Genomic DNA, 27,198 nt, shown 5'->3' on the forward strand with positions numbered 1-27,198 from the left:
GTGGCCAAAGTTTTGGAGCTTCAGCTGCAGCATCAGTCCTTCCAATGAATATTCACAACTGATTTCCTTTAGGATTGACTGGTTTGATCTCCTTGCAGTCCAAGGGACTCTCAAGAGTCTTCTCCAACAGCACAGTTCAAAAGCATAAACTCTTCGGTGCTCAGCTTTCTTTACAGTTCAAATCTCACATCCAAACATGACTACTGGAAAAACCATATCCTTGACTAGACAGGCCTTTGTCAGCAAAGAAATTTCTCTGCTTTTCAATATGCTGTCTAGGTTGGTCATAGCTTTTCTTCCAAGGAGCAAGTGTCTATTCATTTCATGGCTGCAATCACCATCTGCAGTGATTTTAGAGCCCCAAATAAAGTCTGTCACTGTTTCCATTGTTTCTCCACCTATTTGCCATGGAGTGATGAGACCATGTGCCATGATCTTACTTCTCTGAATGTTGAGTTTTAAGCCAGCTCTTTCACTCTGCTCTTTCACTTTCATTAAGAGGCTTTTCAGTTCTTCAATTTCTGCCATAAGGACAGTGTCCTCTGTGTATCTGAGGTTATTGATATTTCTCCCAGCAATCTTGATTCCACTTTGTGCTTCATCCATCCCAGCATTTCTCATGATGTACTCCACATAAAAGTTAAAGAAGCAGGGAGACAATATACAGCCTTGATGTACTCTTTTCCCAATTTGGAACCAGTCTGTTGTTCTGTGTTGGGTTCTAGCTGTTGCTTATTCATCTGCATACAGATTTCTCAGGAGGCAGGTCAGGTGGTCTGTCCCCATCACTTGAAGAATGTTCCACAGTTTGTTGTGATCCTTCAAGTCAAAGACTTTGGCGTAGTCAATAAAGTGGAAATAGATGTTTCTCTGAAACTCTCTTGCTTTTTCAATGATCCAATGGATATTGGCAATTTGATCTCTGGTTCCTCTGCCTTTGCTAAATCCAACTTGAACATCTGGACGTTCACAGTTCGTGTACTGTTGAAGCCTGGCTGAAACAATTTTGAGCATACTTTGCTGGCATGAGAGGTAAGTGCAATTGTGAGGTAGTTTGAACATTCTTTGGCATTGCCTTTCTTTGGGATTGGAATGGAAACTGAACTTTTCCAGTCCTGTGGCCACTGCTGACTTTGCCAGATTTGCTGGTATATTGAGTGCAACACTTTCACAGCATCATCTTTTAGGATTTGAAATAGCTCAACTGGAATTCCATCATCGCCACTAGCTTTGTTCGTAGTGATGCTTCCTAAGGCCCACTTGACTTCATATTCCAGGATGTCTGGCTCTAGGTGAGTGATCACACCATTGCGGTTATCTGGGTCATGAAGATCTTTTTTGTATAGTCCTTCTGTGTATTCTTGCCATGTCTTCTTAATATCTCTGCTTCTGTTAGGTTCATACCATTTCTATCCTTTATTGTGCCCATCTTTGCATGAAATATTCCCTTGGTATCTCTAATTTTCTTGAAGAGAACTCTAGTCTTTCCCATTCTATTGTTTTCCTCTATTTCTTTGCATTGGTCGCTGAGGAAGGCTTTCTTATCTCTCCTTGCTATTCTTTGGAACTCTGCATTCAAATAGGTATATCTTTCCTTTTCTCCTTTTCCTTTCACTTCTCTCCTTTTTTCAGCTATTTGTAAGGCCTCCTCACAACTATTTTGCCTTTTGCATTTCTTTTTCTTGGGGATGTCTTGATCACTGCCTTCTGTACAGTGTCACGAACCTCCGTCAATAGTTCACTCGGTCTATCAGATCTAATCCCTTGAATCTATTTCTCACTTCCACTGTATAGTCATAAGGGATTTGATTTAGGTCATAACTAAATGGTCTATTGGTTTTCCCTACTTTCTTCAATTTAAGTCTGAATTTGGCAGTAAGGAGTTCATGATCTGAGCCACAGTCAGCTCCCGGTCTTCTTTTTGCTGACTGTATAGACCTTCCCCATCTTTGGCTGCAAAGAATACAATCAATCTGATTTTGGTATTGACCATCTGGTGATGTCCATGTATACAGTCTTTTCTTGTGGTGTTGGAAGAGGGTGTGTGCTATGACCACTGCATTCTCTTGGCAAATCTCTGCTAGCCTTTGCCTTGCTTCCTTTTGTACTCCAAGGCCAAATTTGCCTGTTACTCCAGGTGTTTCTTGACTTCCTACTTTTGAATTCCAGTTCCCTATGATGAAAATGACATCTTTTTTGGGTATCATTTCTAGAAGGTCTTGTAGGTCTTCATAGAACTGTTTCATTTCAGCTTCTTCAGCATTACTGGTTGGGCATAGACTTGGATTACCATGATATTGAATGGTTTGCCTTGGAAACAAACAGAGATCATTCTTCCACTTTTGAGATTGCATCCAAGTACTGCATTTCAGACTCTCTGGTTGACTATGATGGCTACTCCATTTCTTCTAAGGGATTCTTGCCCACAGTAGCAGACGTAATGGTCATCTGAATTAAATTCACCCATTCCAGTCTAATTTAGTTCACTGATTTCTAAAATGTCAATGTTCACTCTTGCCATCTCCTGTTTGACCACTTCTCATTAACCTTGATTCATGGACCTAACATTCCAGGTTCCTATGTAATATTGCTCTTTACAGCATTGGACTTCACTTCCATCACCAGTCACATCCGCAACTGGGCGTTGTTTTTGCTTTGGCTCTGCCTCTTCATTCTTTCTGGAGGTATTTCTTCACTCTTCTCCAGTAGCATTTCAGGCACCTGCGGACCTGGAAAGTTCATCTTTCAGTGTCCTGTTTTTGGCCTTTTCATACTGTTCATGGGGCTCTCAAGGCAAGAATACTGAAGTGGTTTGCCATTCCCTTCTCCAGTGGATCACGTTTTGTCAAAACTCTCCACCATGACCCATCCATCCATCTTGGGTGACCCGACAGGGCATGGCTCAAAGTTTCACTGAGTTAGACAAGGCTGTGGTCCATGTGATTAGCTTGATTAGTTTTCTGTGATTGTGGTTTTCATTCTTTCTGCCCTCTGAGGGATAAGGATAAGAGGCTTATGGAAGCTTCCTGATGGGAGAGACAGACTGTGTTGGAAAAAGGGTCCTGTTCTGATGGGCAGGGCCATGCTCAGTGAATCTTTAATCCAAATTTCTGTTGATGGGCGGGGCTCTGTTCCTTCCCTGTTGTTTGACCTGAGACCAAACTATGGTGGAGGCAATGAAGATAATGGTGACCTCCTTCAAAAAGTCCCATGCATGCAATGCCACACTTGGTGCCCCCGATCTAGCAGCAGGCCACCTCCAATCCACATCTCCTCCAGAGACTCCTGGACACTCACAAGTAAGTGTGGGTCAGTCTACTGTGGGGTCACTGCCTCTTTCTCCTAGGTCCTGGTGCTCACAAAGTTTTGTTTGTGCCCTCCAAGATTCTGTTTCCCCAGTTTTGTGTAAGAGTCCACATCTCTTGGATACTATGTTATATGTGTGGTGACAAGAGAGATGAAAATCCTCAGGCTTTTGGTCTGAGAAGAATTAAGACTGGTTGAGGCCAACACAAGTATTTTCCTGGCCAGTTCCTTTTCCCTAACTGTTATTTGCTGGAACGAGTTCAGATCTTCTCTTATGTTGAATGTTAAGCCACGGAAGGACTGATGCTGAAGCTGAAGTTCCAATACTGTGGAGACCTCAGGCAAAGAGTTGATTCATAGGAAAAAAAACATAATGCTGCTAAAAATCGAGGGCAGGAGGAGAAGGGGGCGACAGAACAGTGAGATGGTTGGATGGCATCATCAACTCAAGGCACATGAATGTGAGCAAACTCTGGGAGATAGTGAAGGACAGGGAAGACTGGCGTGCTGCAGTCCATGGGTTCAGAAAGAGCTGGACACGACTGAGGCTGAACAGCAACAAGCCATGATGTACAAAAGTAGGCTAAGTTGATGCTTGACCCTACTTCCTCCATCTTCTCCCACCAGCTCAATGGAGTACGGCAGTGTACGGCCAACCAGCTACAAACATTCCTAATGTCTTTATAACCCCTTTAGGGATGGGCTAATGGTCTCCCCACTTGTTTGAAGCTGCATTTTAATCAGTTAAACTCCTTGAGTGTATTGTGTATTTCATATACCAAAAACTAGAATTTTTTACAGATGAGTTTATTTTTAATTGAATAAAAGTCCAAAATATTTTCTTTCTAGACTCTCAACAGTTCATTATTTTTCCATACTCTATGCTGGAAATTTCTGTTCCAGGATTCATTTCTAATATTTCTGAGTCCCAGCTAAATACCATTTTAATGTCTCTGTTAATTACCATGTCCTGTTACTCAATGTTCAGTTTCAAGATTTAGTAAAATTTAGGAAATAGCATGTAATACTAATAATTTGAGAGTCCACATAAAATGTATCTATTCTGTTGAATATATACCCTTTTAAAGGAAAAAGTTTGCAAAACATGTCAAAAGACCTTGATAGTATTGCAACTAAATCTGATACTTTGAAGGAAAACAAAATTATTTTCATAGAAGTAAAACAATATATTTCCAGAAATTTACTTTCCAGACTGGCCCTCTAACACTTTTGAATTGTATCTCTAATGATTGCTCCCTTACTCTACTTATTGTACTTCCAAATGCATCTATTACCTCATCTCCAATATAAGAATCCTGAGTTCAAGGCCTTTCTGAAGATTTAATCAGTACTGAATATGAATCAGAAATTTTATTGGCTTTAAGAAGAATCATTAGGAGAAATCATCTTTTCCAACATTAAACAGAATACCATTGATTGTTTAGACTTTAGCTCTTATGAATATATTAAAATGTAAGACATTCAGTTGCATTCTCTTTTACCTTAGCCAACTATACCTATTATTTTCCAAAGCAATGTTTTATTTATAATCATGAGAGTTAAACACTTGTGGCACATCTCTACAGTATAAAACAGTTCTTTATATTTTGTAAGCAATGAGAAAGAAAGTTCTTATTTAAATATAGATTAGTAGACATCTTCTTGGAATCTTAGACACCAGAGAGCAGTCTCACATGCTTCAGAAGATAAAAAAACAAAATCAATTTCTCTGAGACATCCTAAATTGATGTGCTTTCGAGAAACAAGATCAATTACTACATAAAAGTATGGCTATTACCTGACAGCATTTTAGATTTAAATTTCATCCACGTTTCAGATAAACCCACAACCCCATCCTAAAAATGGACGATGGACTTTAATGAACCATTCAATGCATATCACCAGTTATATTTATCCTAATCCATAATGGCAGCTTAGATAGTTCTATACCTCCTTCAGGATTTCAAAACTTTCAGATGTTTTTTTCAGTAGAAGAATGTGGCAGGCACCACCGTGACCAAGTGATCAAAGTCAATATCTGTAAGAATGAGCCCTGTTAGAAGCCTATGTCTCCTGAGAAGCAGCAGTGAGCAGGACACCGTACCGTTTCTGTGGCATTCCTGCCCAAACTGCATCTCCTGACATGTCTACATTAGGAAGAAACATGAAACTAACCCCGACTGTGAGAGACTCGACCAAATCACTAGTCAAGGACAACAGACTAAAGAAACAAGCCAAATGCAAGATAGGATTCAGGATTGGCTTCTACCAGAAAAGTACTCGACTGTAACAACTGGAAAATTCTGAATATGACCTGTTGATAAGTAAAGAGTACTACAGCCATGTTAACATCCTAGTTTAAATAATAGGTATAGTCACTGCATGCGTGCAAGCTCTGGAACTCAGTCGTGTCCAACTCTTTAGGACCCCATGCACTGTAGCCTGCCAAGCTCCTCTGTCCATGGTATTTTCTAGGCAAGAATACTGGAGTGGGTAGCCATTCCCTTCTCCAGGGGACCTTCCCAACCCAGGAATCAGACCCACATCTCCTGTGTCTCCTGCACTGCTGGCAGATTCTTTACCTGCTGAGCCATCAGGGAAGGCCAATATGTGTAGCCATTAGTCCTGTATGATACTGTCATTCGGAGAAGCTGGGTCCTACTTTGCAGCCTATGTGTAAGGCTGAAATGACTTCAAGATGGTTTCAAATTTTTACCTAGTTGATCTCTGTTTTACAGATGAGAAGACTGAAATGTATGCATTTTAGAGCATTGCTTAAAATAATGAGGAAATTGACAGTATAACCCAGGGTTTCTGCTTACTGATCTTTCCACTATATAAAGCTTCCCCCAGTACAGTTTTAGAAGATTCTGTCCTACCTTCTAAGGGGATAATTCCTTTTTTCTCTCCTCTAATTTGAAGACTGAATCATGAAATCAGAGTGTTTCCAGGTATCCTTGTACAAGCCTTTGTTCACGGATCCATGAATTTGTGCCTCTGGTTACCCACCTCCACAGCTACAGATCAGCTGTGGAACTGACTCCTTTCCATCGCCTGTTACCTGCTTGGTTTATCAACCAGGCAATGTTAGGATGGAGAGGCTTTATTTTTTTTAACTCTTTTATCTAAGACGGTACCTAACCTAGAGCAGGTACTTAATAAGTATTTGAAGAAGAGAAGGAAGGGGAAGAAAGAAAACACGTGACAGACTGCCTAGCATGCCAAAGATGTTAAGCATAGTTCTACAAACTATTGTTTCTCTCCAGTGATCACGATCACTATGACAGATAATCAATATAAATCAGATGAAACGATTAGGATGAAATTCCTCCCACGCTAGCACTCATCCATATACGCTTAAACCAGCAAAGCCTCAGTGCCTGGCCTGTGCTTGTCTAATTCTGTCATTTATCTTGGTGAGTCACAGAGACTGACTGTGTATCAGTGAGCATGGCATACACAGTTGGTCAGTTACACTTTTCTATAGAAAAGCCCGATAGCATCCTTTTAGCAGGAACTTTGTCTTTGCATTTAGAAATTCAACATAAACATAAAAACCCAACTATTATACACTGAATTAAGCTTTTCAAAATTTTTGCTCCTCTCACCAAATGGGTGACAACTGTGCACAAACACACACATTAAAGAAGACGGGATTTTAAATGATCTTGATCAACATAAACAATCAACATAAAAAAAGAAAATTTAGAGCCAATCTAGACTATCTAGTTTGAGTGTGTGTGTGTATTCAGTCACTCAGTTGTGTCCAACTCGTTGTGACCCCACGGGCTGTAGCCTGCCAGGCTCCTCTGTCCATGGAATTCTCCAGGCAAGAATATTGGAGGGGGTTGCCATTTCATCCTCCAGGGGATCTTCTTGACTCAAGGATCGAACCTGCACTTCCTGCATCAGCAGGTGGATTCTTTACCACTGAGCCATCTGGGAAGCCCAAGTTTGACTATAATTAGGTTTATAACTGCAAGTCCCTATCCTCCAACTTCTAGCTGTGTAATCTCACCTGTAAACTATTTGGTAGCTAATTACAACCTTCATTTCTAACCTAAGATAACTTTGAAGAGAAAATAAGCAATATTAAACTGAATTAATGGTATGTTTCTGCATTTTAGTAGCAAAATCTGATATATATTATTTTCATTATGGTTTTGAAAGAACACACAAAGACTTCGGGTTGTTGATTTTATGTGGAGAAAACACATTTACTACTTTATAGTTATACCAGAGTTTTATAAGAGCTAAAAATAACTGTCAAAAAATATTTCTAAGAGTCTGAACTTATTTGCATCCCACAGAGCTTATCCATGTCCAAATTTCTTTTGAAGCCACCAGGAGCTCCACATTTCTACCAACGAAGTAACAAGAAGATAAAAACCAAGGTCTTCACAATTCACTCTGGTTATAAAAATGTTATGAAAATGGGTTTCCTATGCATACACAGAACAAACTATTTGTTTTATTTTAAGATGGGAGCCAATTTCAGGTAATCTACATATTTAGAGGATGCTTTTGCTGTTTTCCCTCTGAAACCTACGAAATGTAATTTCTACCGTGATATACTAGGTTAGCCAAAAAGTTCATTCGGGTTTTTCAATAAGGTGTTATGCAAACACCCTAGTGAACTTATGTTCTTCCCTAAGTTCTTAATATTTTGGATTATTTTCTTTTTGTGTATCTCATATAAACTTACCCTCATGAAGGAATCTGATTTGTAACCCAATTCTCTTAACACAACCTCCCTTCAAGAGGAAAGTTTCTTTTCTGGAACAGTGAGCAGAGCTTCGGGGATCAGGAGACAGAGAAATCTTTCAGTGAGAGATATGGCTGTGAGGTGCAATTAAATGCATCAAAGACACTCAGCAACACTTTCAAGCCAGGTGAAATTGAGAGCAGAGTGAATCCCACACTACATTCCTATGTCTTTGATTCTGACTAGGGTAAGAGGCATAAATTCTCCCTGAATGAGTGGGGACGAAAGGGGAGTAGCAGAAAAGGTAAGAGTGATGTTAACAGCTCAAGAAGCAGACTGTGGAAGAAGCACGAAACACACATTTCAGTGAAAGTGATGGCCTGGAGCAGAGCGGACGCCTGGCAGCCCATTATACTGAGCAGAGATGAAAAACACTTAATACCCGAGACTCAGGCTCAGTGGTTTTGTAGACAAATACTTTTTTGTCAGATGGTTAGGGGATATTAAGTGAGAAATGCCGAGGTGAGGAAAAGACGGGACTAGAAAACTGCAGTGTGATGCGATCAGATGGCTAGACACAGCTACTTCCCACACACCTCAAAGAGCCAGGTCAGGGTGATGTAAATTCACAGGAAGAAGAGAAAAGAAGGGCATCTCTACTTCATCCTTCCCACGAAAGGACAAGAACACAGTTGTAATTAAGAAATACTCTTGGGGACCTCCCTGGAGGTCTAGTGGTTAAGACTCTGCGCTTCTACTGCAGGGGACACAGGTTCCAGCACTAGTAGGGAAACTAGGATCCCATGTGCCTTGCTGCACAGCCAAAAAAACACTTCTCTTAAGGAAAGGTGTACTATTTACTATTCTTTAAAACGGAGCTCCATATAGCACAGTGACTCTGGTTAATAATATTCTATTGTACATTTGAAAGTTGGGAAGAGAGTGGATCTTGAAAGTTCTCAACACACAGAAAAAGAATTTGTAACTATGTAGAGTGATGGATGTCAACTAGGCATACTGTCACATCATTTCTCAATTTATACAAATATGGAACCATTATATAGCACACCTGAAAATAACACAATGAGTATGTCAACTATGGGGCTTCCCAGGTGATGCCAGTGGTAAAGAACCCATCTCCCAATCCCTGGGTCAGGAAGATTTCCCTGGAGAAGGAAATGGCAACCCACTTCAGTATCCTAGCCTGGAAAACTCCATGGATAAAGGAGCCTGGCAGGCTACAGTCCATAGGGGTGGCAGAGAGTCAGACATGACAGAGAACAAATACATCAATTATACTTTAACTTACAAAAAAAGCTCCATCAGAGTAATGACTCCTTACGTAAGACTCAGCGGCTTGTCAATTTGAATGACAAGATAACAGTGAGATGCTCACGACAAATGTCAGATTCTAACCCAGCCCAGCAGTGCGTCCTGGAGGCCTCTTGCAGAGGATCTGGAGGAACTCCTGGTCCCTTTCAACAGACTGGTCTACTTTCATCTTGAGTTATCAAACTCTGGAAATTGGCTAAAATAAAAGGTGATAGCCATCTTGTGACTTCAGTGTCCTACCTTAAAGACCAAATTTCATTTAACTGTAGACTAATTTAGCTGATCTTGTTGGGCATCAGCCATTAACATGGTCTTCAACTTTGAAGGTAAAAAAATTTTAGATGTGATCTGACATTTGAAGTCCACATGTTTAAGGTCTGAATCATTCACCCACATATGTATGCCATAGCCTATTCCTATACAAGACATGTATCGCCAAGCACATCCAATATGGACCATTCCTATAACTAATTGCAATAAGTTTAAATACTATTTAATACATAAAATAATGTCTACTTTCATCTGAAGGATCACCACTATAACACTGGACTCATAAGACAATAGATTATCCACAACCTGGTTAATTTATAATTAATATGTAGTGAAATAGATAAATATGATGTCTAGATTAATGTTCCAAATATTTTATCTCATTATTTCTCAGTAAAAACAAACAAAAAAATTTGATTTACAGATATCATTATTCCTATTTTAAAGATGAGGAAACTATAATTTAGTACTATTAGGCAACTTACCCTAAGTCATACAACTAGTAGGAAATGCCTGAGTCAGCAGTAAGACTGAAGTCAATTTGACACATACAATACATACTCATTTTGTGATTAAATTAAGCTATCAAGTTTAGCAAGGTCATCATTTACATTTTCCAAATTACCTAAACAGCTCGATTTTCTCAAGAAGACTCAGAGTGTAGCCATCTAACGAGCATACGTTAAATATGCATTTGTGAAATGCATTATCTGCCTATCTATTCTCCTGCATATTAATCTAGAACTTTCTATTCTGTCTTTGAAAACTCTGGTCATAGCCTCCCTCAAGGTAGGGAAAAAAAAAGAAATGAAAAGTATATATATATATATCTACTGTACACATCCAAGTGATAAAAACTGTACTGAGGTCAAAATTTTCCTTTAACTCTGCCCATTCAGGACACCAGCCTAAAAAGACTCATTTTATTTTCAGACAAAAAGTCTCGAGTATTCACATTCTCTACCGCCTTTTCTCAAGCAAATGTAAAATGCACCTTTTACAGCCTTTCGTCTCTCTTCTCTATAAATTTCTCTCCATCTCAAATTATTTTATTGCCCTTTTTCTGTATTTTAATCAGTTAAGTGTTTTTTAAAACCTATTTCCATCCTGAACATTTTACTGTGAAGAGCACTATTGAACTCCCAATATACAGCCTTCAAGAGATAAACACAGACTTGTTTCCTGCCACATAAAGTCTGCTAGATGATTGTCTCTAATTAACTGAAAGGAAAGTACAGAATATTTGCTACCTAATCAAGAAACCACACAATTTCTCTTATTAATAGAAAAATAGCAACAGCATTGCCCAGTACTTTTGCACGTATTTGGAACTTAAGTAACCTAGAGACATGCATTCATAACTTGAAACTGACTTAACGTGGATTATCTTGATAGAAGCAGTCTGAATTGTTATGGTGAAGGTTATAAAAATTAAAACGAGGTGGTTTTTTTTTTAATTTTAAATTATCTTGATTTCCAAATGTCAATCTCACTCAAGCAACTCCATTTAAAACCAAATTAGTACGAATATTTTAGTCATGTTTAGAAAATTTTACATTTGTGCAAAAGTGTGATTCCTACTGGGTTTCCCTTGTGGCTCAGCTGGTAAAGAACCTACCTGCAATGCTGGAGACCTGGGTTTGATCCCTGGGTTGGGAAGATCCCTTAGAGAAGGGAAAGGCTACCCAGTCCAGTATTCTGGCTTGGAGAAGTCCATGGACTATAGAGTCCATGGGGTCTCAAAGAGTAGGACACAACTGAGTGACTTTCACTTTCACAAACTGATAACTACTGATAGTAGTATTAACTACTATAATAATAACTGATCCTTTGGACTTTCCTGGTGGCTCAGACAGTAAACAATCTGCCTGCAATGCAGGAGACCTGGTTTGATCCCTGGGTTGGGAAAATCACCTGGAGAAGGGCATGGCTACCGACTCCAGTACTCTTGCCTGGAGAATTCCATGGACAGAGGAGCCTCAGTCTACAGTCCATGGGGTCACCAGTAGTTGGACATGACTGAGCTACTAATACTTTCACTTTCACTTGTCCTTTATGAAATATTTACAAATTATTATAGATCTATCCATTCAACCAAGTTTGATGAATTTCTCAAATGTTCATTAAAAATGAATGAAATTATGAGCTAGAATCTAGGTCACTATCATTACATAACATTAATGCTTTCACTTGATTTACAAGAAAATAAGAGAGATGGAAAGATTTAGTACATAGTAAGTATAAATGATGGTGCTGTGGACATAAGCAGACTGGCTCTGAAAATACACATATGCACACACAAACACACACACACAAAACTTGTGTACATCCTTTCTTGGGCTTCCCAGGTGGCACTAGTGATAGGAATCTACCTACCAATGCAGGAGACATAAGAGACATGGGTTTGATCTCTGGGTCGGGATGATCCCCTGGAGGAAGACACAGAAACCTGCTCCAGGATTCTTACCTAAAGAATCCCATGGACAGAGGAGCCTGGCAGGCCACAGTCCCTAGGGTCGCAAGAGTCGGACACGACTGAAGCAACTTAGCACACATGCATGCACATCCTTTGTCAGGACAGAAACTTGCTATGATAGGCTAGACAGTTTCCTAATCCATGTCCCTAGAAATCTTTAACATATCTGAATTCCTTTGTTACAACACAGTATCAGTATTTGTACAATGTAGAGGCATTTAAAGAAAAGAAAGAAGATATATATAATAAAGATCACCTTGGCTTATGTAGACAACTACCAACAAAAACAGATTTTTCACTCTTACTCAAGGTCTATTCAAATGAAACAATGACCTGTGAAACAAATACCGAAGATCCTCCTTCAATCATTCACACTTGAAAATACACTCAGGGATAAATTCATCAGTGTGCTGAGCTTCACTTTACCAGGAATAGATGCATAAAACTGACTAAGAGCAGACATGCAGATGTATAGATGTCTTGCAAACACATTCTACTTATAGAAACCCTTCGCCAGGGCTCAGCACCAAGTTGAAAATCTCAGGCCATCTTCACAGACGTGAACACAGCCAACCTGCATCAAACCAGGAACTGGAACATGGTACCAGGATGGGGAAAAGCCATGTGCCCTGGAGTGCACCCTTCAATTCAGCAAGTGCTCGAACGGAAACTGCTACCCAAACATGCAGACAGAAGGAGGCAGTGGTAAAGAATCTCCACTTGGGCACTACTTGGCCGCCAAATAAATACACCCCAAACTGCCCACCATTCGTCTAACATCACTTCTCTTGAACCTCGGTTCATGCTCATTTTTAACCAAAATGTTAATTTTAAAAAGGAAATTTTAATAGTCCATTAAAACAAAACCACCACTTAGAAATGTAGATTTGAACCGCTCCTGATTTGGAAACAACAGTCCCCATAATTACACTTTTGCCATTCTCAACTTCCAAGTATCAGAACAGGATACATAAGCCTCAAGTTAGTATGAGCATTATTAGCCTCGTTAACTCCCAGAAAAAAAAAATCTCAAAAATCTACTGGCTCATAGAACCCACCAGTCTTCATTTATTACTGCGGGGTCCCCGGCCTCTGGACCATGGACCAGTACATCCTGTCAAATCAGTGGCAGATTAGATGAGAAACAGAGCAGGCAATACGTGTAATGCCCTTGAATCATCCCCAAACCATGTTCTTCATCCTTGTCGGGGGGAAAAATTGTCTTCCATGAAACTGGTTTGAAGCACCAAAAACGTTGGGGACTGCTGTTGAGTAAACATTCCTGCTCTAATTTTGGAAGGACAGCTTTACTAACATGCCACCATCATGCTAAACGAGGCGTGAGTACGAGTCTCGCCTGTATCTTGGAATAAAGCATCATTCCCTAAACTGTGGCTTCACGGGATGAGTAACACCTGGATGACTGTGCCAGCGTGGCTAACTAATGCCAGAAACCTCATGACAGCTTTGTGTTTCTCATCTCCAAAGAAAAAGGAGCCGTTCTCCATTCAACCACAGACATTCACAAGAACCGTTTGTGACTTGGAAAAGCCAAATACCCTACCTTTCCTACATAGAGCGGGTCTGAACCCATGTACTCCTCCAGCACGAAGAACTGATTCCACACCCAGCTGCGCTTCGTGCGCGACCTCCCTGATTGGAAATAGGGCTTTGATCCGGACCTTGAGAGCTCCGCTTGACTCATCCCCGAAAAACACAGGAAAAGCGAGATCAGCTGAAGAAAATGGCAGAACTCCACTTTGCCCAACTTCATCTTTTTTTTTTTCTTTCTTTTTCCTGTGTAAGAAAAAAACCTTGACAAGAGAGAAGGCACAGTTCCAGTTGGCTTAGTAGCTCTTGCCTCCGGCAGGGTGTCAGCTGGGAGTGTAGAGATAATAATTTGCAGAGAGTTCGAAGGGGAGAGGTCACAAGTGCTGAATAACCTTCGCCCAAGAATGGTGTAATAGGTACCTACCAGAACAAAGAGAAGAGCTGGTGTCAGAAAGCAAAACACAGAAATACCTTTTAACTTGCACTTACTAACTCATTCTCTTTTTTTTACTTTGTTTTTAACACCAAAAACATTTTGCATTGGAGTACGGCCAATTAACAGGGTTGTGGTAGTTTCAGATGATCAGTGAAGGGACTCAGCCAGACACACACATGTATCCATTCTCCCCCCCAAACTCCACTCCCACCCAGGCTGGTCACATAGCACTGAGCAGACTTCCCTGTGTCTTTGTTGGTACTAACGCACTCTTGATCATCCAAGATATCATTATTTGCACTATCATTAAAATATGATGACAAACTTAGAAAACTGCAAAAGCTGTGGCCAAATTCACAAATGACATAAATACTGCTGATGCAGAATTATCCTGATTCCATAATACAACCTTAAAATTTTCCTGGTTCTTCTAGGGCATTCTCATTGGGAGCATATGGTTTATTTAATACAAATGGAGCAACCCATCAGTTAAAAAAAAAATCATTTTAATGCTAGGCATTTTGGGGTTTTTTTGTCCTTTTCTATCACAGTTTCATTTGTTGGTATTAGAATATGAAAGCCAAGCAGCTCAAAGCAGGGATTTAACCAAATGGAAAGGACATATGCTAGTTTAAATCTCTCCTGTGAAACTGCAAAGAGAAAGAAGTATGAGATGCTTCGAAACCGGTTGATTGAGTCTAAGCCACCGAACACCAGCTGTTTTGATGTGTTCTGATTTGATTGTGATCAGCTGAAAAGCTCAGTGGTTTCCAATTTCTACCCTTCAAATTTATTGTCATGTATGCTGTGGAGCGTGTTTGGTCATTCTACTGCACTGAAGGTATTTGCCGCTTTACAAATATTTATTGAACCCTTGCAGCATGGTTTGTGCATAGTAGGGCCTTTCTCTGTCAACAATGACAGGACTGAATTATACTGATCATCAGAGGGGTGAGCAAATTCGATTCTATATTGAGACTGATTCTCGGTTCCACACACATAAGAGGTGTCTTAGCAGCAGCAAAAATCTTTTATCCTCAGGTCTAGTTATTTCAGTTACCAAATTCTGATTATGCAAGAGATAATCAGTTTACAAGGCCAACTTCCCAACACCCCAAAACACAGAGGAATGAGAATTTATGACCAAGTGCTCACTTAAATCACTGTTGCACTTTGGGTTATGAATTAATTTGGCAACTGTAAATAAATCAACAATAGGATAATTAAGGCAAATAAGATTTGCTTTCAATTTTTGAGAGGAGAAAAATAGTCTTAACAACATGAAGCCACAAGATATCTCATTATCAAAGCAGAAAATACTCTCTGTGCCAACTTTTCCATCTTTCCCCCTTCTCTCCTGTAACAGAAATGTCTGCTAATCATCAGATGATTTCTGACAGTCAAATTGCTTATAGAACATGCCATATATAGTAGAAGGAAGGTGAACTGTATTAAACATGTTAAAATAGTCCACACAACTGGAAGAAACAGGTTGCATGGACTTGAAGCTCTAGTCAAATGAACATATTCCTATTAAAGATACTGCAATAAAGTTTGAAATTTAGGATATTCCAGAATAACTCCAAATACAGCTAACTGCTATGTTCTGAGAAGCCCCAGGAAGGATAAACTATTACTGGAGCATATTAACTGCAGTCTGTGCACTGAATACCATCTCCCAGAATCCAGATCTCCCATCTGATGATCAAAAATGAATTTGGTTCATTTGAAAATCACTCTAGAAAGGTGACGGAGAAGGCAATGGCACCCCACTCCAGTACTCTTGCCTGGAAAATCCCATGGATGGAGGAGCCTGGTAGGCTGCAGTCCATGGGGTCACTAAGAGTCGGATACAACTGAGCGACTTCACTTTCACTTTTCACTTTCATGCATTGGAGAAGGAAATGGCAACCCACTCCAGTGTTCTTGCCTGGAGAATCCCAGGGACGGGGAAGCCTGGTAGGCTGCCGTCTATGTGGTCGCACAGTCAGACACGACTGAAGTGACTTAGCAGCAGCAGCTAGAAATGCAAGTTGTTCTACACTTAGAATTACAAGCAAGAAGGAACTTGGGGCAATTTACTGATATTCTGGTGAATGAAAGACCCTCAGCTAGGTTGGAAGTTCTTTGTACACTGGTCTGAGCTAATCCACCTGAGAGACAAGTTACCTCCAATTAAAAGAAGACACGTAAACACTTAAACAAGGAAATGGTGTGCTGGTGAAGGGATTTGTCTGTGCCGACCGGGACTCAGGGCCAGGAACTCCTGGTGAGCAGCCTTTAGTAGGAAGCACAGGGACCTCCTTCACAAACCAGGTTCCTGGGGATGGGGGAGGGGGGACCTAGGGTTGTGGTGACCAGACTGAGTCCTGCATGGGAACCCTTTGGCCAAAGGACATTTCAAGTTTCACTGCTCTCCTTCCTCAAGAAAGAAGGAAACTGCGCCTAAAACTACCGCAGAAATATTTTGGTCCCTAAGACCAAATGTTTTAAAATGTGATATGGACAAATGATGTCAATTTCAGTTCAGTTCAGTTGTTCAGTCCTGCCCAACTCTGTGACCCCATGTAGTGCAGCACGCCAGGCTTCCCAGTCTGTTGTTCCATGTCCAGTTCTAACTGTTGCTTCTTGACCTGCACACAGATTTCTCAAGAGGTAGGTCTGGCATTCCCATCTCTCAAACAATTTTCCACAGTTTGTTGTGATCCACACAGTCAAAGGCTTTGGCGTAATCAATAAAGCAGAAGTAGATGTTTTTCTGGAACTCTCTTGCTTTTTCGATGATCCATGATGTTGGCAATCTGATCTCTAGTTCCTCTGCCTTTTCAAAATCCAGCTTGAACATCTGGAGTTCACGGTTCACGTATTGCTGAAGCCTGGCTTGGAGAATTTTGAGCATTCCTAGCCTGTGAGATTCGGAGAAGGCAATGGCACCCCACTCCAGTACTCTTGCCTGGAAAATCCCATGGATGGAGGAGCCTGGTGGGCTGCAGTCCATGGGGTCCCAAAGAGTTGGACAGGACTGAGCGACTTCACTTTCACGCATTGGAGAAGGAAATGGCAACCCACTCCAGTGTTCTTGCCTGGAGAATCCCAGGGACTGGGGAGCCTAGTGGGCTGCCGTCTATGGGGTCGCACAGAGTCCGACACAACTGAAGCAACTTAGCAGCAGCAGCAGCACCAGCAGCCTGTGAGATGAGTACAACTGGGCATTCTTTGGCATTGGCTTCTTTGGGATTGGAATGAAAACTGACCTTTTCCAGTCCTGTGGCCACTGCTGAGTTTTCCAAATTTGCTGGCATATTGAATGCAGCACTTTCACAGCATTATCTTTTAGGATTTAAAATAGCTCAACTGGAATTCCATCACCTCTACTAGCTTTGTTTGTAGTGATGCTTTCTAAGGCCCACTAGACTTCACATTCCAGGATGTCTGGCTCTAGGTGAGTGATCATACCATCATGATTATCTAGGTCATGAAGATCTTTTTTGTATAGTTCTTCTGTTTCAATTCTGTGTCAACTTAGGCTACTCTATAGATTAAGGGAAACTGATAACATTGTTTCTGTGTGAAATTGTACCCAACCTCTAAAAAACTAGACAACAAATGAATTTTTTCAGAATTCTAGATTTGGGGAGTTCTTATAATTAAATTGGTTTTCCCTGGTGGCCCAGATGGTAAAGAATCTGCCTGCAATGCAGGAGACCCAGGTTCAATCCCTGGGGTCAGTTAGATCCCCTAGAGAAGGAAATGACAACCCACTCCAATATTATTGCCTGGAGAGTCCCTTGGACAGAGGAGCATGGAGGGCTACAGTCCATGGGGTCGCAGAGTAGGAAACAACCGAACGACTAAGATCTGAGTCTGTCATGTCTCAGCTACACAATCTTGGACAAGATACTTAAATTCTAAGAAAATAAGTTCCAGAGATGAATCTTCAAACCTCCCACTTATAAAATGAAAATGTAAATAATTGCATCTAAGTCATAGGATTAAATAAGCAGATCATAAAAAGCTAAGGATAGTGCCTGGCAAAAACTAAAAGCACTAAATACATATATACACACACATATATGTAACATAAGTAGTATCAAAAATTATATACATATATACATTTTAAGTTTGATACTACTGCTGCTGCTAAGTTGCTTCAGTTGTGTCGGACTCTGTGCGACCCCATAGACGGCAGCCCACTAGGCTCCCCAGTCCCTGGGATTCTCCAGGCAAGAACACTGGAGTGGGTTGCCATTTCCTTCTCCAATGCACGAAAGGGAAAAGTGAAAGTGAAGTTGCTCAGTTGTGTCCAACTCTTAGCGACCCCATGGACTGCAGCCTACCAGGCCCCTCCACCCATGGGATTTTCCAGGCAAGAGTACTGGAGTGGGTTGCCATTGCCTTCTCCGAAGTCTGATACTACTTATGTTCAAATTAAAGTTATTGTGTGATGTTTTCATTTTCACGTTATCTATAAAACGTTTCAGAAAACTCCTAACACTTAGTGAAAACATTTTTAGCTTTTTATTTTGTATTGGGATATAGCCAATTAACAATGTTGTGATATTTCAGGTGAACTGAGAAGGGACTCAGCCACACATATGCATGTATCCATTCTCCCCTAAACTCCCCACCCTATCCAGGCTGCATTGTAACATCGAGCAGAGTTCCCTGTGCTATACAGTCGGTCCTTGTTGGTTCCCCACATTAAGTAGAGCAGTGCGTACATGTCCATCCCAGACTCCCTAACCATTTCCTTCCCCCATCCTTCCTCCTCCCTGCTCCCCTCAACCATGAGACATTCTCAAAGTCTGAGTCTGTTCCTGTTTTGTAAGTAAATTCAATGAAAACATTCTTAATAGTTCAAGTCAGTGCCCAGACAACTACGTAGATTATAAAAGGAAGCATCTAGATGCGTACAAACAATGGCAACAAAGTGCTTTCTTAAAAAAAAAAAAAAGTAATATTTTCTTTCCTAAAGCCACGTTCTCTGTCATTCTTATAAGTCAAAGACTGGTATTGGTATTGGATAACTTTGAGTTCACTCAGGATGTTCACTGATAAGAAAGAAACACAATCTGGACTGGAAATAGATCACATGACCCTCCATCATTTCCTGTAATGACCTTGGATCCCTTTGGGCCTTCATGTTCCATGTGTGCAAAATGTGGGGGCTGAGCTATATCATTTTATAAAGTCTGTTTGTACAGCTAATTATATAAAATTGCTTTTGTTGTCTTTTTTTCAGTTATGAAAAAGTACACATTGTTAATAATTAAAGGTAAAGGGTAGAATGATTAAGGAAAGCAACAGAAATATAAAGGAAGCATTCGACGTGTTTACAGAATCGAGCATGAATTTTACCAAGACATGTTTAAATTACTCTTTTTGCCTCTTGATTATTTATTTTCCATACAAGACTGTGGAGTGATGGAACAAGCTAGAACACATAAAACAACAGAGTGACAGAAAACGCCATGAGTTATTTTAGAGTCATTGACATGATAATATCTGCAGAGGAAAGATACCTGAGAATTCTATACTTTCCTATTTAAACCAAGGGTTTTAAGAGCAGTTAGTATTAACAGAAACCTTGATGAACAGGGATGATTTACCCTATTGCTGGATCCTAATATCTAGAACGGAAGTAGGCCCTGGAACTGACATTCAGAAAATGTTTATGGGATGTTTCTTTTCATTATAATCACTCTCATGTTTAATATGAAAACTTAACCATAGAAGTCAACACGGAAATCCTTGACTACTCTACCATGTTCAGAAGTCACAATCACTTTGAGAACAATTCCATTACATTTCTCTGCAGGATTTGAAGTATTTGCCAGTCTCTTGAGCCAAATTTTCTTTACTTTTCTTGAAGGTCGAGAGGACAAGGATACTTCAACTGGCATTGTGTACATTCCTGGAGGATGAAATTCTCTTTCATGAAGCAAATAAATGCCTCTAGAACATGCTTTGTACAGTGTGCTGGTAAACATCGGAAAATCACATATGAAGAGCTGGGATCTGAGTAGGGTGTTTCATGATATGTACATCAATACTTTGGAGAGCTACAAACCCTGCCAGGAACATACACTTGATAACAGAAGGAGGAAGTGGTGTGGCAAGGGTCAGATGTCCCCTTTCTTCACCTGTCCCCCCCAAATCCTTGCCTTGCTTTCCGGACAGATCTGGTTTTTGAGGTAAAGGCCAGAACAACAGCTCGACCCAGCTCACCCTCCCTGGATGAGTTGGGTCACCATGAAAGATAGGAAGGCCCTGAACCCTTAGGAAAAACTTTCAGTTATCTGTGGTCATCAAATAGAAGTAATTGAGACTTGCCCTTGAGATTTCCTGTCCATAACCTCACTATTCAGGCTTCCCATCTTCACACAAACGTCAACACATCTAAAGGCACCAACCACAGTAACGTCTTTGCCACATAAACGAACTTGAGCACCCAACACATTTCAATTGTTGACTTTGTGCACAATGGGTTAAACAAGGCCTCATGAATCTGTGTCCCAAAACAGAACTCTGCAACCTCCTTCCTCAGATGTCTGTGTCCTCTTCTCCCTTTCTTCTGCCTCCTCTCCTATCTCAGTTTCCTATACAGGCAGGAGTTAACCAGGGGGATGTTACATCAGAAATGAGCAGAGACCTCTGTGCCCAAGCTGTGTCACGTGCCAACATGTGGCCCAAGGGAAAACTTAAAAGAGTGGCCCTCTGGAAGGCTGGACCGCTGCCTAGGGTCACTATGACCAACTCAGAAAAAAAAGAGACGGTGCAGAAAAATAATGTATTGGCATACAGTTAGGTAACTTCTACAGATCTGCGTCAACTTCTGGACAGTTACAGATGTTCACCATTACAACACTGAGGACAGAAACAGCAGGAATAGGTTGTATCTGAGGAGAGAAGAGCTGAATAGAGGCCAAGCACAGACATTTCAAAAGCCAAAGCGGAGATGGCTACTGGATTAGTAATTAATCTAAAATCTAAAAACTCTGGGTAACATTTCAAAAAAAAATTTTTTGCTCTGATATTTTAAAGCTAAAATTTGTCATTTTTAAAATTTGTAATGTTAGATCTCTTTTTTTTTTTTGGCCAAAGCAAAAATACATGAAAATCACGACAAATAATACTGTGATTTTTGTCAAAGGAATGCAAAATGAAGCCTCACAAAGGAAATCTTAAAAGGATTGGAGCAAAAAAAAAAAAATGAGAAAGAGGTAAGAGTCAGTCAAGCGCTATTTACTAAATCAACATCATTTATTGACCTGAAATCACTTTATCATGCTACTTTTTTGTTCCAATTATTTTTGTTCATCTAAGTGGCAAAGAATTATTTCCAAGTAGATAGTTTAGTATTCATTTAACCTTAATACCTAATAATACTTTACCCAAACGAATTCATCATTATAAAATTTTCTTGGATTTTCTGCTCCACTAATACCTCTGTGAAACTACTTTCAGAAATCAGATCAAGTGACCATCATGCTCTTAATCAAATGTTTGTTCAGACCTAAAAACAATGACTAAAAAAAAACCCTTCATAACAAAAAATGTATTTTTAATGCATCAGTGAGCAAAAGGGCAAATCTTACAGAGCCTGTTCCATCTAAAGATGGCATGCTAAAAACACTACAAGTAGCACAAAATGTATCCTATTCAACCACTCACATTAATATAGAACCGTAAAAGTAGTTAAAGCACATGCTTAATTACCAACTAATTTATATTTGCTAAACTGCTTTTTTAAAAGGCACACAGGACTATCTGCCTTTGAGAAATAAGGAGCTATAAACTATGACTATCAATTATATTAAAAGGAGATATAATATTACTAGTTTAGGTTTTCTGGTACTTAGTTAAACTGGAAGTGGTTTTTGCAGTGCAATATGAATAAACCAATGGCTTACCTCAGTTTAAGACTCTATACCATCAATTTCTCTCAATCATAGGCAAGAAACAGATGCTCAACCTGAGTCTGGAGTTGCATCAGATACAAGTCTTCTGCAACTGCTGTGAAATATACTTACTTTATAACACACTAATAGGTAGTATACTACTTACTGGTAATCTAAAAACTAGAAGACAGCCTGCTTCTCTTTTTAAAATGGGTCCAGTTTGGGAGGAAGTTGGACTTCCCTGGTTAAGACTCCACACTTCCTATGCAGGGGTGCAGGTTCGATCCCTGGTTGGGGAACTAAGGTCCTGCAGGCAGCACAGCTCGGCCAAAAGGAAAAAAATAAAAAAACATGGTCCAGTTCACAATTACATGGAACATGACAGTTTCAGAATAAATTCAGTAATTTGCACTTTCTATAAAAACAAAGGTAAGAATGACATTTAAGGACTGCCAGTGAACTTGATAGAAAATAATCCACGAGAATCAGAAATCTCTTAACAGGTAACCACCAAACACCTTTAGAACATTCCCTGAGACGTTCTGTTGGATGGTTTATAAAACACAGTAGTACAAGAAATCACAGTTGTAACAATAACAAAATGGGAGAGAAAAAAAAAAATCTTGCTGCTGGCCTATTGGGAGGAAACTGTCATTTCCAGGATTGCTTTAAAGTTGAACTGCTGGGCTGATCAAAAATGTTGTTCAGTTTATGGGAAAACCTAAACAACCTTTTTAGCCAACCTGATACATTTTGACAAGCAACATGTTTTTAATGAATGAAGACTGAACAACATCCATGTTTAAAAGTGGAAATGATACCACTTCACAGCAGTGGTCAGAGGATACTGTGACCATATCACCATTGCTTTAAGCACAACCTTCATGAATGAGCTCTGTAGTTTGGTGAAAGAAGCCTGCTCCCTTTTGGATACTCCTTGGGTATTAAATGGCATTATTCAAACTCAACAAGGGAAGACTGCCTCCTGATTTCATGTCTCCATTAAAGACCTTCATTTGCCCTTGCTTTCCCCAGGACTGCAGCCACCTGTCTCCACACAGGTCTTCACTATTGCCACAAAGGTAGAGTGGGCTGCTTTGTAAAAAGGATCATACTGTTCACTGTTAAGTTCACTTGTTTTTACAGTAGATTCACTGAATATATTTTGGGGAATGCAAAAGTGGGGAACGATCTGTTCTAACCTCCCCTTCATCAGTGAGCAGAGGCTGTGAGTGACAACAGAAAGTAATCCAAGGTCAAGGAGCACTTCAAGAGCTATGGCCACGCGTCAGTTCCAACTATCACACACAAATAGAGCTTTCAGAGATGACATCTAAGAGAGAGAGAGAATGAGGGTCATTTAGTGCCAAAGGAGGTAAACGCTTGCTTTTCTTGAGCATTCATGTTGGGGAAAAATAAATGAATCTCCAACCCACTCAAGAGGTAGAACCACAGAAACAGAACCTAAGGCAGTCTTTTCTTTCTTTACTAACGAAAACAAAAGTCTACGGTTGTGCAGTGCCCAAGGTCACACAGCTAGTTAACAGATGGAATTGGGCATGACTGGGATGCAACGGTCATTTAAAGTATTTGTTAAATATTTCTCAATCTGATCATTAATATCTTTCTAATTTATTACCTTTAGAATTTACTCAAATTTTTAATATAACCATGAGCTTGAATTTTCAAAGTAGGGGACCATCAGGATTCCATTCAGAATGTACGAGAGAGAGGACAGAATGTAAGATACTCAAGAGATCTCTTGTTCAGGATTGTATGTTTATATATTACCAAAAACAGTGAGCAGTACCCAATTTTAAAATTGCCTTTTCCCTTTGAAACAACTCTAGCATCCATAATAACTTCCTACAACACTGTAATGCTATGGTAGTCAACTATTTGCACTGATATTTGAATACTAGTCCATTGGCTGTTTTAGAAATTGGGTAAATTCTGATTTCCCAGGAAAATACCTTAGGATATAAGAATGTACATGGATGGTTATTTGGTTGTTGCTATAAATCCTGTATTTCAAGATGCTTCTCTGTTCCTAACTACCCATTATAATCATTCTAGATTTAATATTTCATCTTCAGCTTTTAGGATAGACATATACTGTCATTTGTTCTATCTCTTTACCATTAAAGTTTAGCATTAACTTCAATAATTTTAATACTGATGAAGCAGCCCTCTTCTTTTCTACTTAAAAGGTATAATTCTTTACATTTTAATTAGTAAGGCTGGGGACCTCTGTGATATGTGACTTCTCACATAAAGAAACTGTGATCAAACCCATTAGCTCCCTGGGCCAGATAACATTACAACCACAGACCACAACCTCCTACCGTTAACTGGCCTAAATATTCAGGCAGGGGCCCTGGAAATGAATCACACAGCCGGTAGTCTGCCTCTGGTTATCAGACATGGAATGAAAACTTCTCTAAGTGGATTACAGAGTCAATTTCCACGAAGCACAAATAACTTCTGCCATGGGTGAAAGGAATGAAAAAGAGAAAACAACCACTGTTAACAATTAACTAGAAGCAGCCTATGTAAATTACAAAGAAAGTGACAAAGCACAGTCCTTCTGAGCTCTTTATATAGTATCAAAATGGTCAAATCATACTTACAGGGTTTGTTTCTTTGTACTTTTACAACATATTTCAGTGGGATCAATTTTCACTTTTAATTTACCCTTGCATTTACACTGAGATTTACTTGACTTCAATAAAAGGCAACATGTTTCAATAAGCAGTCTGCAAAACAGTCAAAAAGAAATTTCTACTAGAATGAAAATATGAAATGAACGTAAGGACATGCATGCCTGCATATTCATCTGCACTGATAATTTTGTCCGTGAGGAGTCTCGCAGAACCAGGGGGGGAATGTTTGCAGGGGTATCTTTCTGCAAAACCAGCAAATTCCCAGAGGAGGCACTCGAGTACTGCTAGTTACAGCTAGATCAGCTCTGCTTGTCAGAGGCTGAGGAGATGGTCACACACAGGACTCTGATCACATGCCTTCCTTGTCCTCAGCTCCCCTTCATCACCCCATTTAGAAGCAACTGAGTCCTTCATGCAAAGGAGAAAAGCTCCCATCACTGTCCTCTTGCAATCAACGATGGTGCCTTGGCTATTTTAGAAGTTTCTGAGACTCCCAATTTCAGCTAAAGGCTCTGAAGCTCTCCAAGCCAGTAAAAAACCTTTTTACACGTGAGAGAGAGAATTGTGATGTGATAGGAGCTACTAAGGCAGTAAGTGCAAAATCTTATAAAATCAAAGAAGGATGGAAATCACTGAAGCATACATGTTAACAACTGAACAACTGATGATGCTTTACAAAAGATTTATAAAAGACTGACAAAGTGTTGAACTTGACTACAAAGATGTAGTCACTTCCTCATATCACTATACATTCTGAGAAGCTGTTATCAGCTCTGCCCTCAAAAAAGCTAAAAAGGAGGAGAGACAGTGGGTGGATTTTTAGACCTAGGGAGGCAGAACAGTGACCCACTCAGGGTGCACCCAATCCTCTCTCCTTCACTGGACACTAAAAACCAGAGTCAATTCAAGGGTAAACCACAATAATACAGATGCTTTACAATTACCCTTCTATAAGAAAGGGAAAAGCGCTGTGCTATTAAATCAATAAAAGTCTACTTAAGAAGAGGTGTGAGCCTGTCAGCCAATTGTTAACACAATTCTAATCACCTATTGCAGCCCTTAATTACAATAATATCTCAAGTTGTAAGAGCACAATGCCTTTTTCTTAAGGCTGCAAACCTTAATGGCTTCGAGCAGGGTGATGGTCTACACTACTGATTATTGTTTTCTTTATTTTTCTTTCCACAGACAGACTTTCACAGCTAGTTTTACCAGATAAGACTATTAAGGTTGGATGCTACCTAATTGCTTCTGCCACTCCACTTCATATGAAACACTAGCGGAACAAGCCAGATGTCTACAAAGTTGCCAGTTTGACTATCTGTCTCAATTCTTTAGCATTTTAATCCATACTGTCCCAAAGAGCCCCAAAAGGAAGAAAAGGATTCTTAATGGATTGCCCTTTATGTACTAACAAGAGAACAGCTTGTGTAAACAAAATCTAACTAGTTCTTCTTCAAAGAAGTAAATCTGGTGAGTTACTGAAAGCTTCCAATACAATTATTTTCTTCCTTAGCTCTTCACTACCAACTTGTCTTTATAAAGACACACTTAAAACTCGTCTGATATCGCTGCCGGACAGTGTATCATTGTGAACTTTCCTTTAAAAAACAACAACAAAAAAGGCTACTGCTTCCCCTAAACTCTTAAAATATACATTTTCGTGCTGTTAACCTGAAATTTTTTTAATGCATACTGTCACTTACCTCAAGCCATATACTAACATATAAGTTACTTTTTTTTTTTTTCTTCTATTTTCCCCCATAAAGTTCTGCTTGTCTACTTTTGAATGCAAAATAATCTGAATACCTGCCGGGTTACAGGAATTATGAAGGAAGAGTCTTTACTTAAAGATGTTTCACCTAATAAGTGCTGCAATCAAGAGAAGATATTTCTTGCGAACGCGTTTTAAGTATATTCGGGCTTCAGTGCTCAGATCTCCAAAGCTACCCAGTCCTTTGCTTCACAGGTTCTCACCTGCCCACTGCTGGGTAATTTAGTACCAATCTCCACTCACCTGCACTATATCTAAGAAATCCTTGAAGTTAACGATGTAAAAGGTGAAGCCAATAAAGACCATAGGTCCTTCCTCGTGCATCCACCCGCAACCAGCCGTGGACCAGGTGCGCCCACAAAGTCCACCAGACAGTCAGAGAAGCAGGGCGCCCTTAGAACGACGCGCACCTAGGGTACCGCGGGGCGGAGCGGAGGCGGGATGTCTCGCAGAGGCCAGCCCTGCGGATGCAGGGCACCACCAGAATACTAATTACAGGAAAAAGCTAAACACCCTTACAGGAGCTCCACCGTCCAGAAAGGTAAACGGAGTACACGCAGTCAGTCAGATGGACGCGCGGGCACACGCCCCCTCGCAGTCTCAGACCGCCGCAGAAGCCGGCAGCCCGGCCAGCGCGGAGTTTTCCCCGCATGTATCCTGGGTTAAAAACAGCCCCTCGTGCTCCCGGTGGAGGAGAGCAGACCGGACTGCGTGCTGCCCTGCACACGGACAACGCCGGGATCTGCTCGCTCAACTCGCCAACTCGCGTCGCACCCGGTGTCCG

At 40.3% G+C, this 27,198-nt stretch overlaps 1 protein-coding gene across 1 annotated transcript in view; it reads right to left on the minus strand.

Annotated features, from left to right (window-relative positions):
• CDH7 (cadherin 7) overlaps positions 1 to 26,746 on the minus strand; it is a 147,934-nt gene extending 121,188 nt beyond the window's left edge. The window contains exons 1-2 of the mRNA XM_027525970.1: positions 26,658 to 26,746; positions 13,654 to 14,060 (exon numbers count right to left, since the gene is read on the minus strand). Of these exons, the coding sequence (XP_027381771.1) occupies positions 13,654 to 13,863 (210 nt within the window). The 5' untranslated portion in view covers positions 13,864 to 14,060; positions 26,658 to 26,746. The remainder of the gene's footprint in view (positions 1 to 13,653; positions 14,061 to 26,657) is intronic.
• Between the last annotated feature and the right edge of the window lie 452 nt (positions 26,747 to 27,198).

Source organism: Bos indicus x Bos taurus, chromosome 24 (assembly GCF_003369695.1).
Source record: "Bos indicus x Bos taurus breed Angus x Brahman F1 hybrid chromosome 24, Bos_hybrid_MaternalHap_v2.0, whole genome shotgun sequence".
NCBI lineage: Eukaryota > Metazoa > Chordata > Mammalia > Artiodactyla > Bovidae > Bos > Bos indicus x Bos taurus.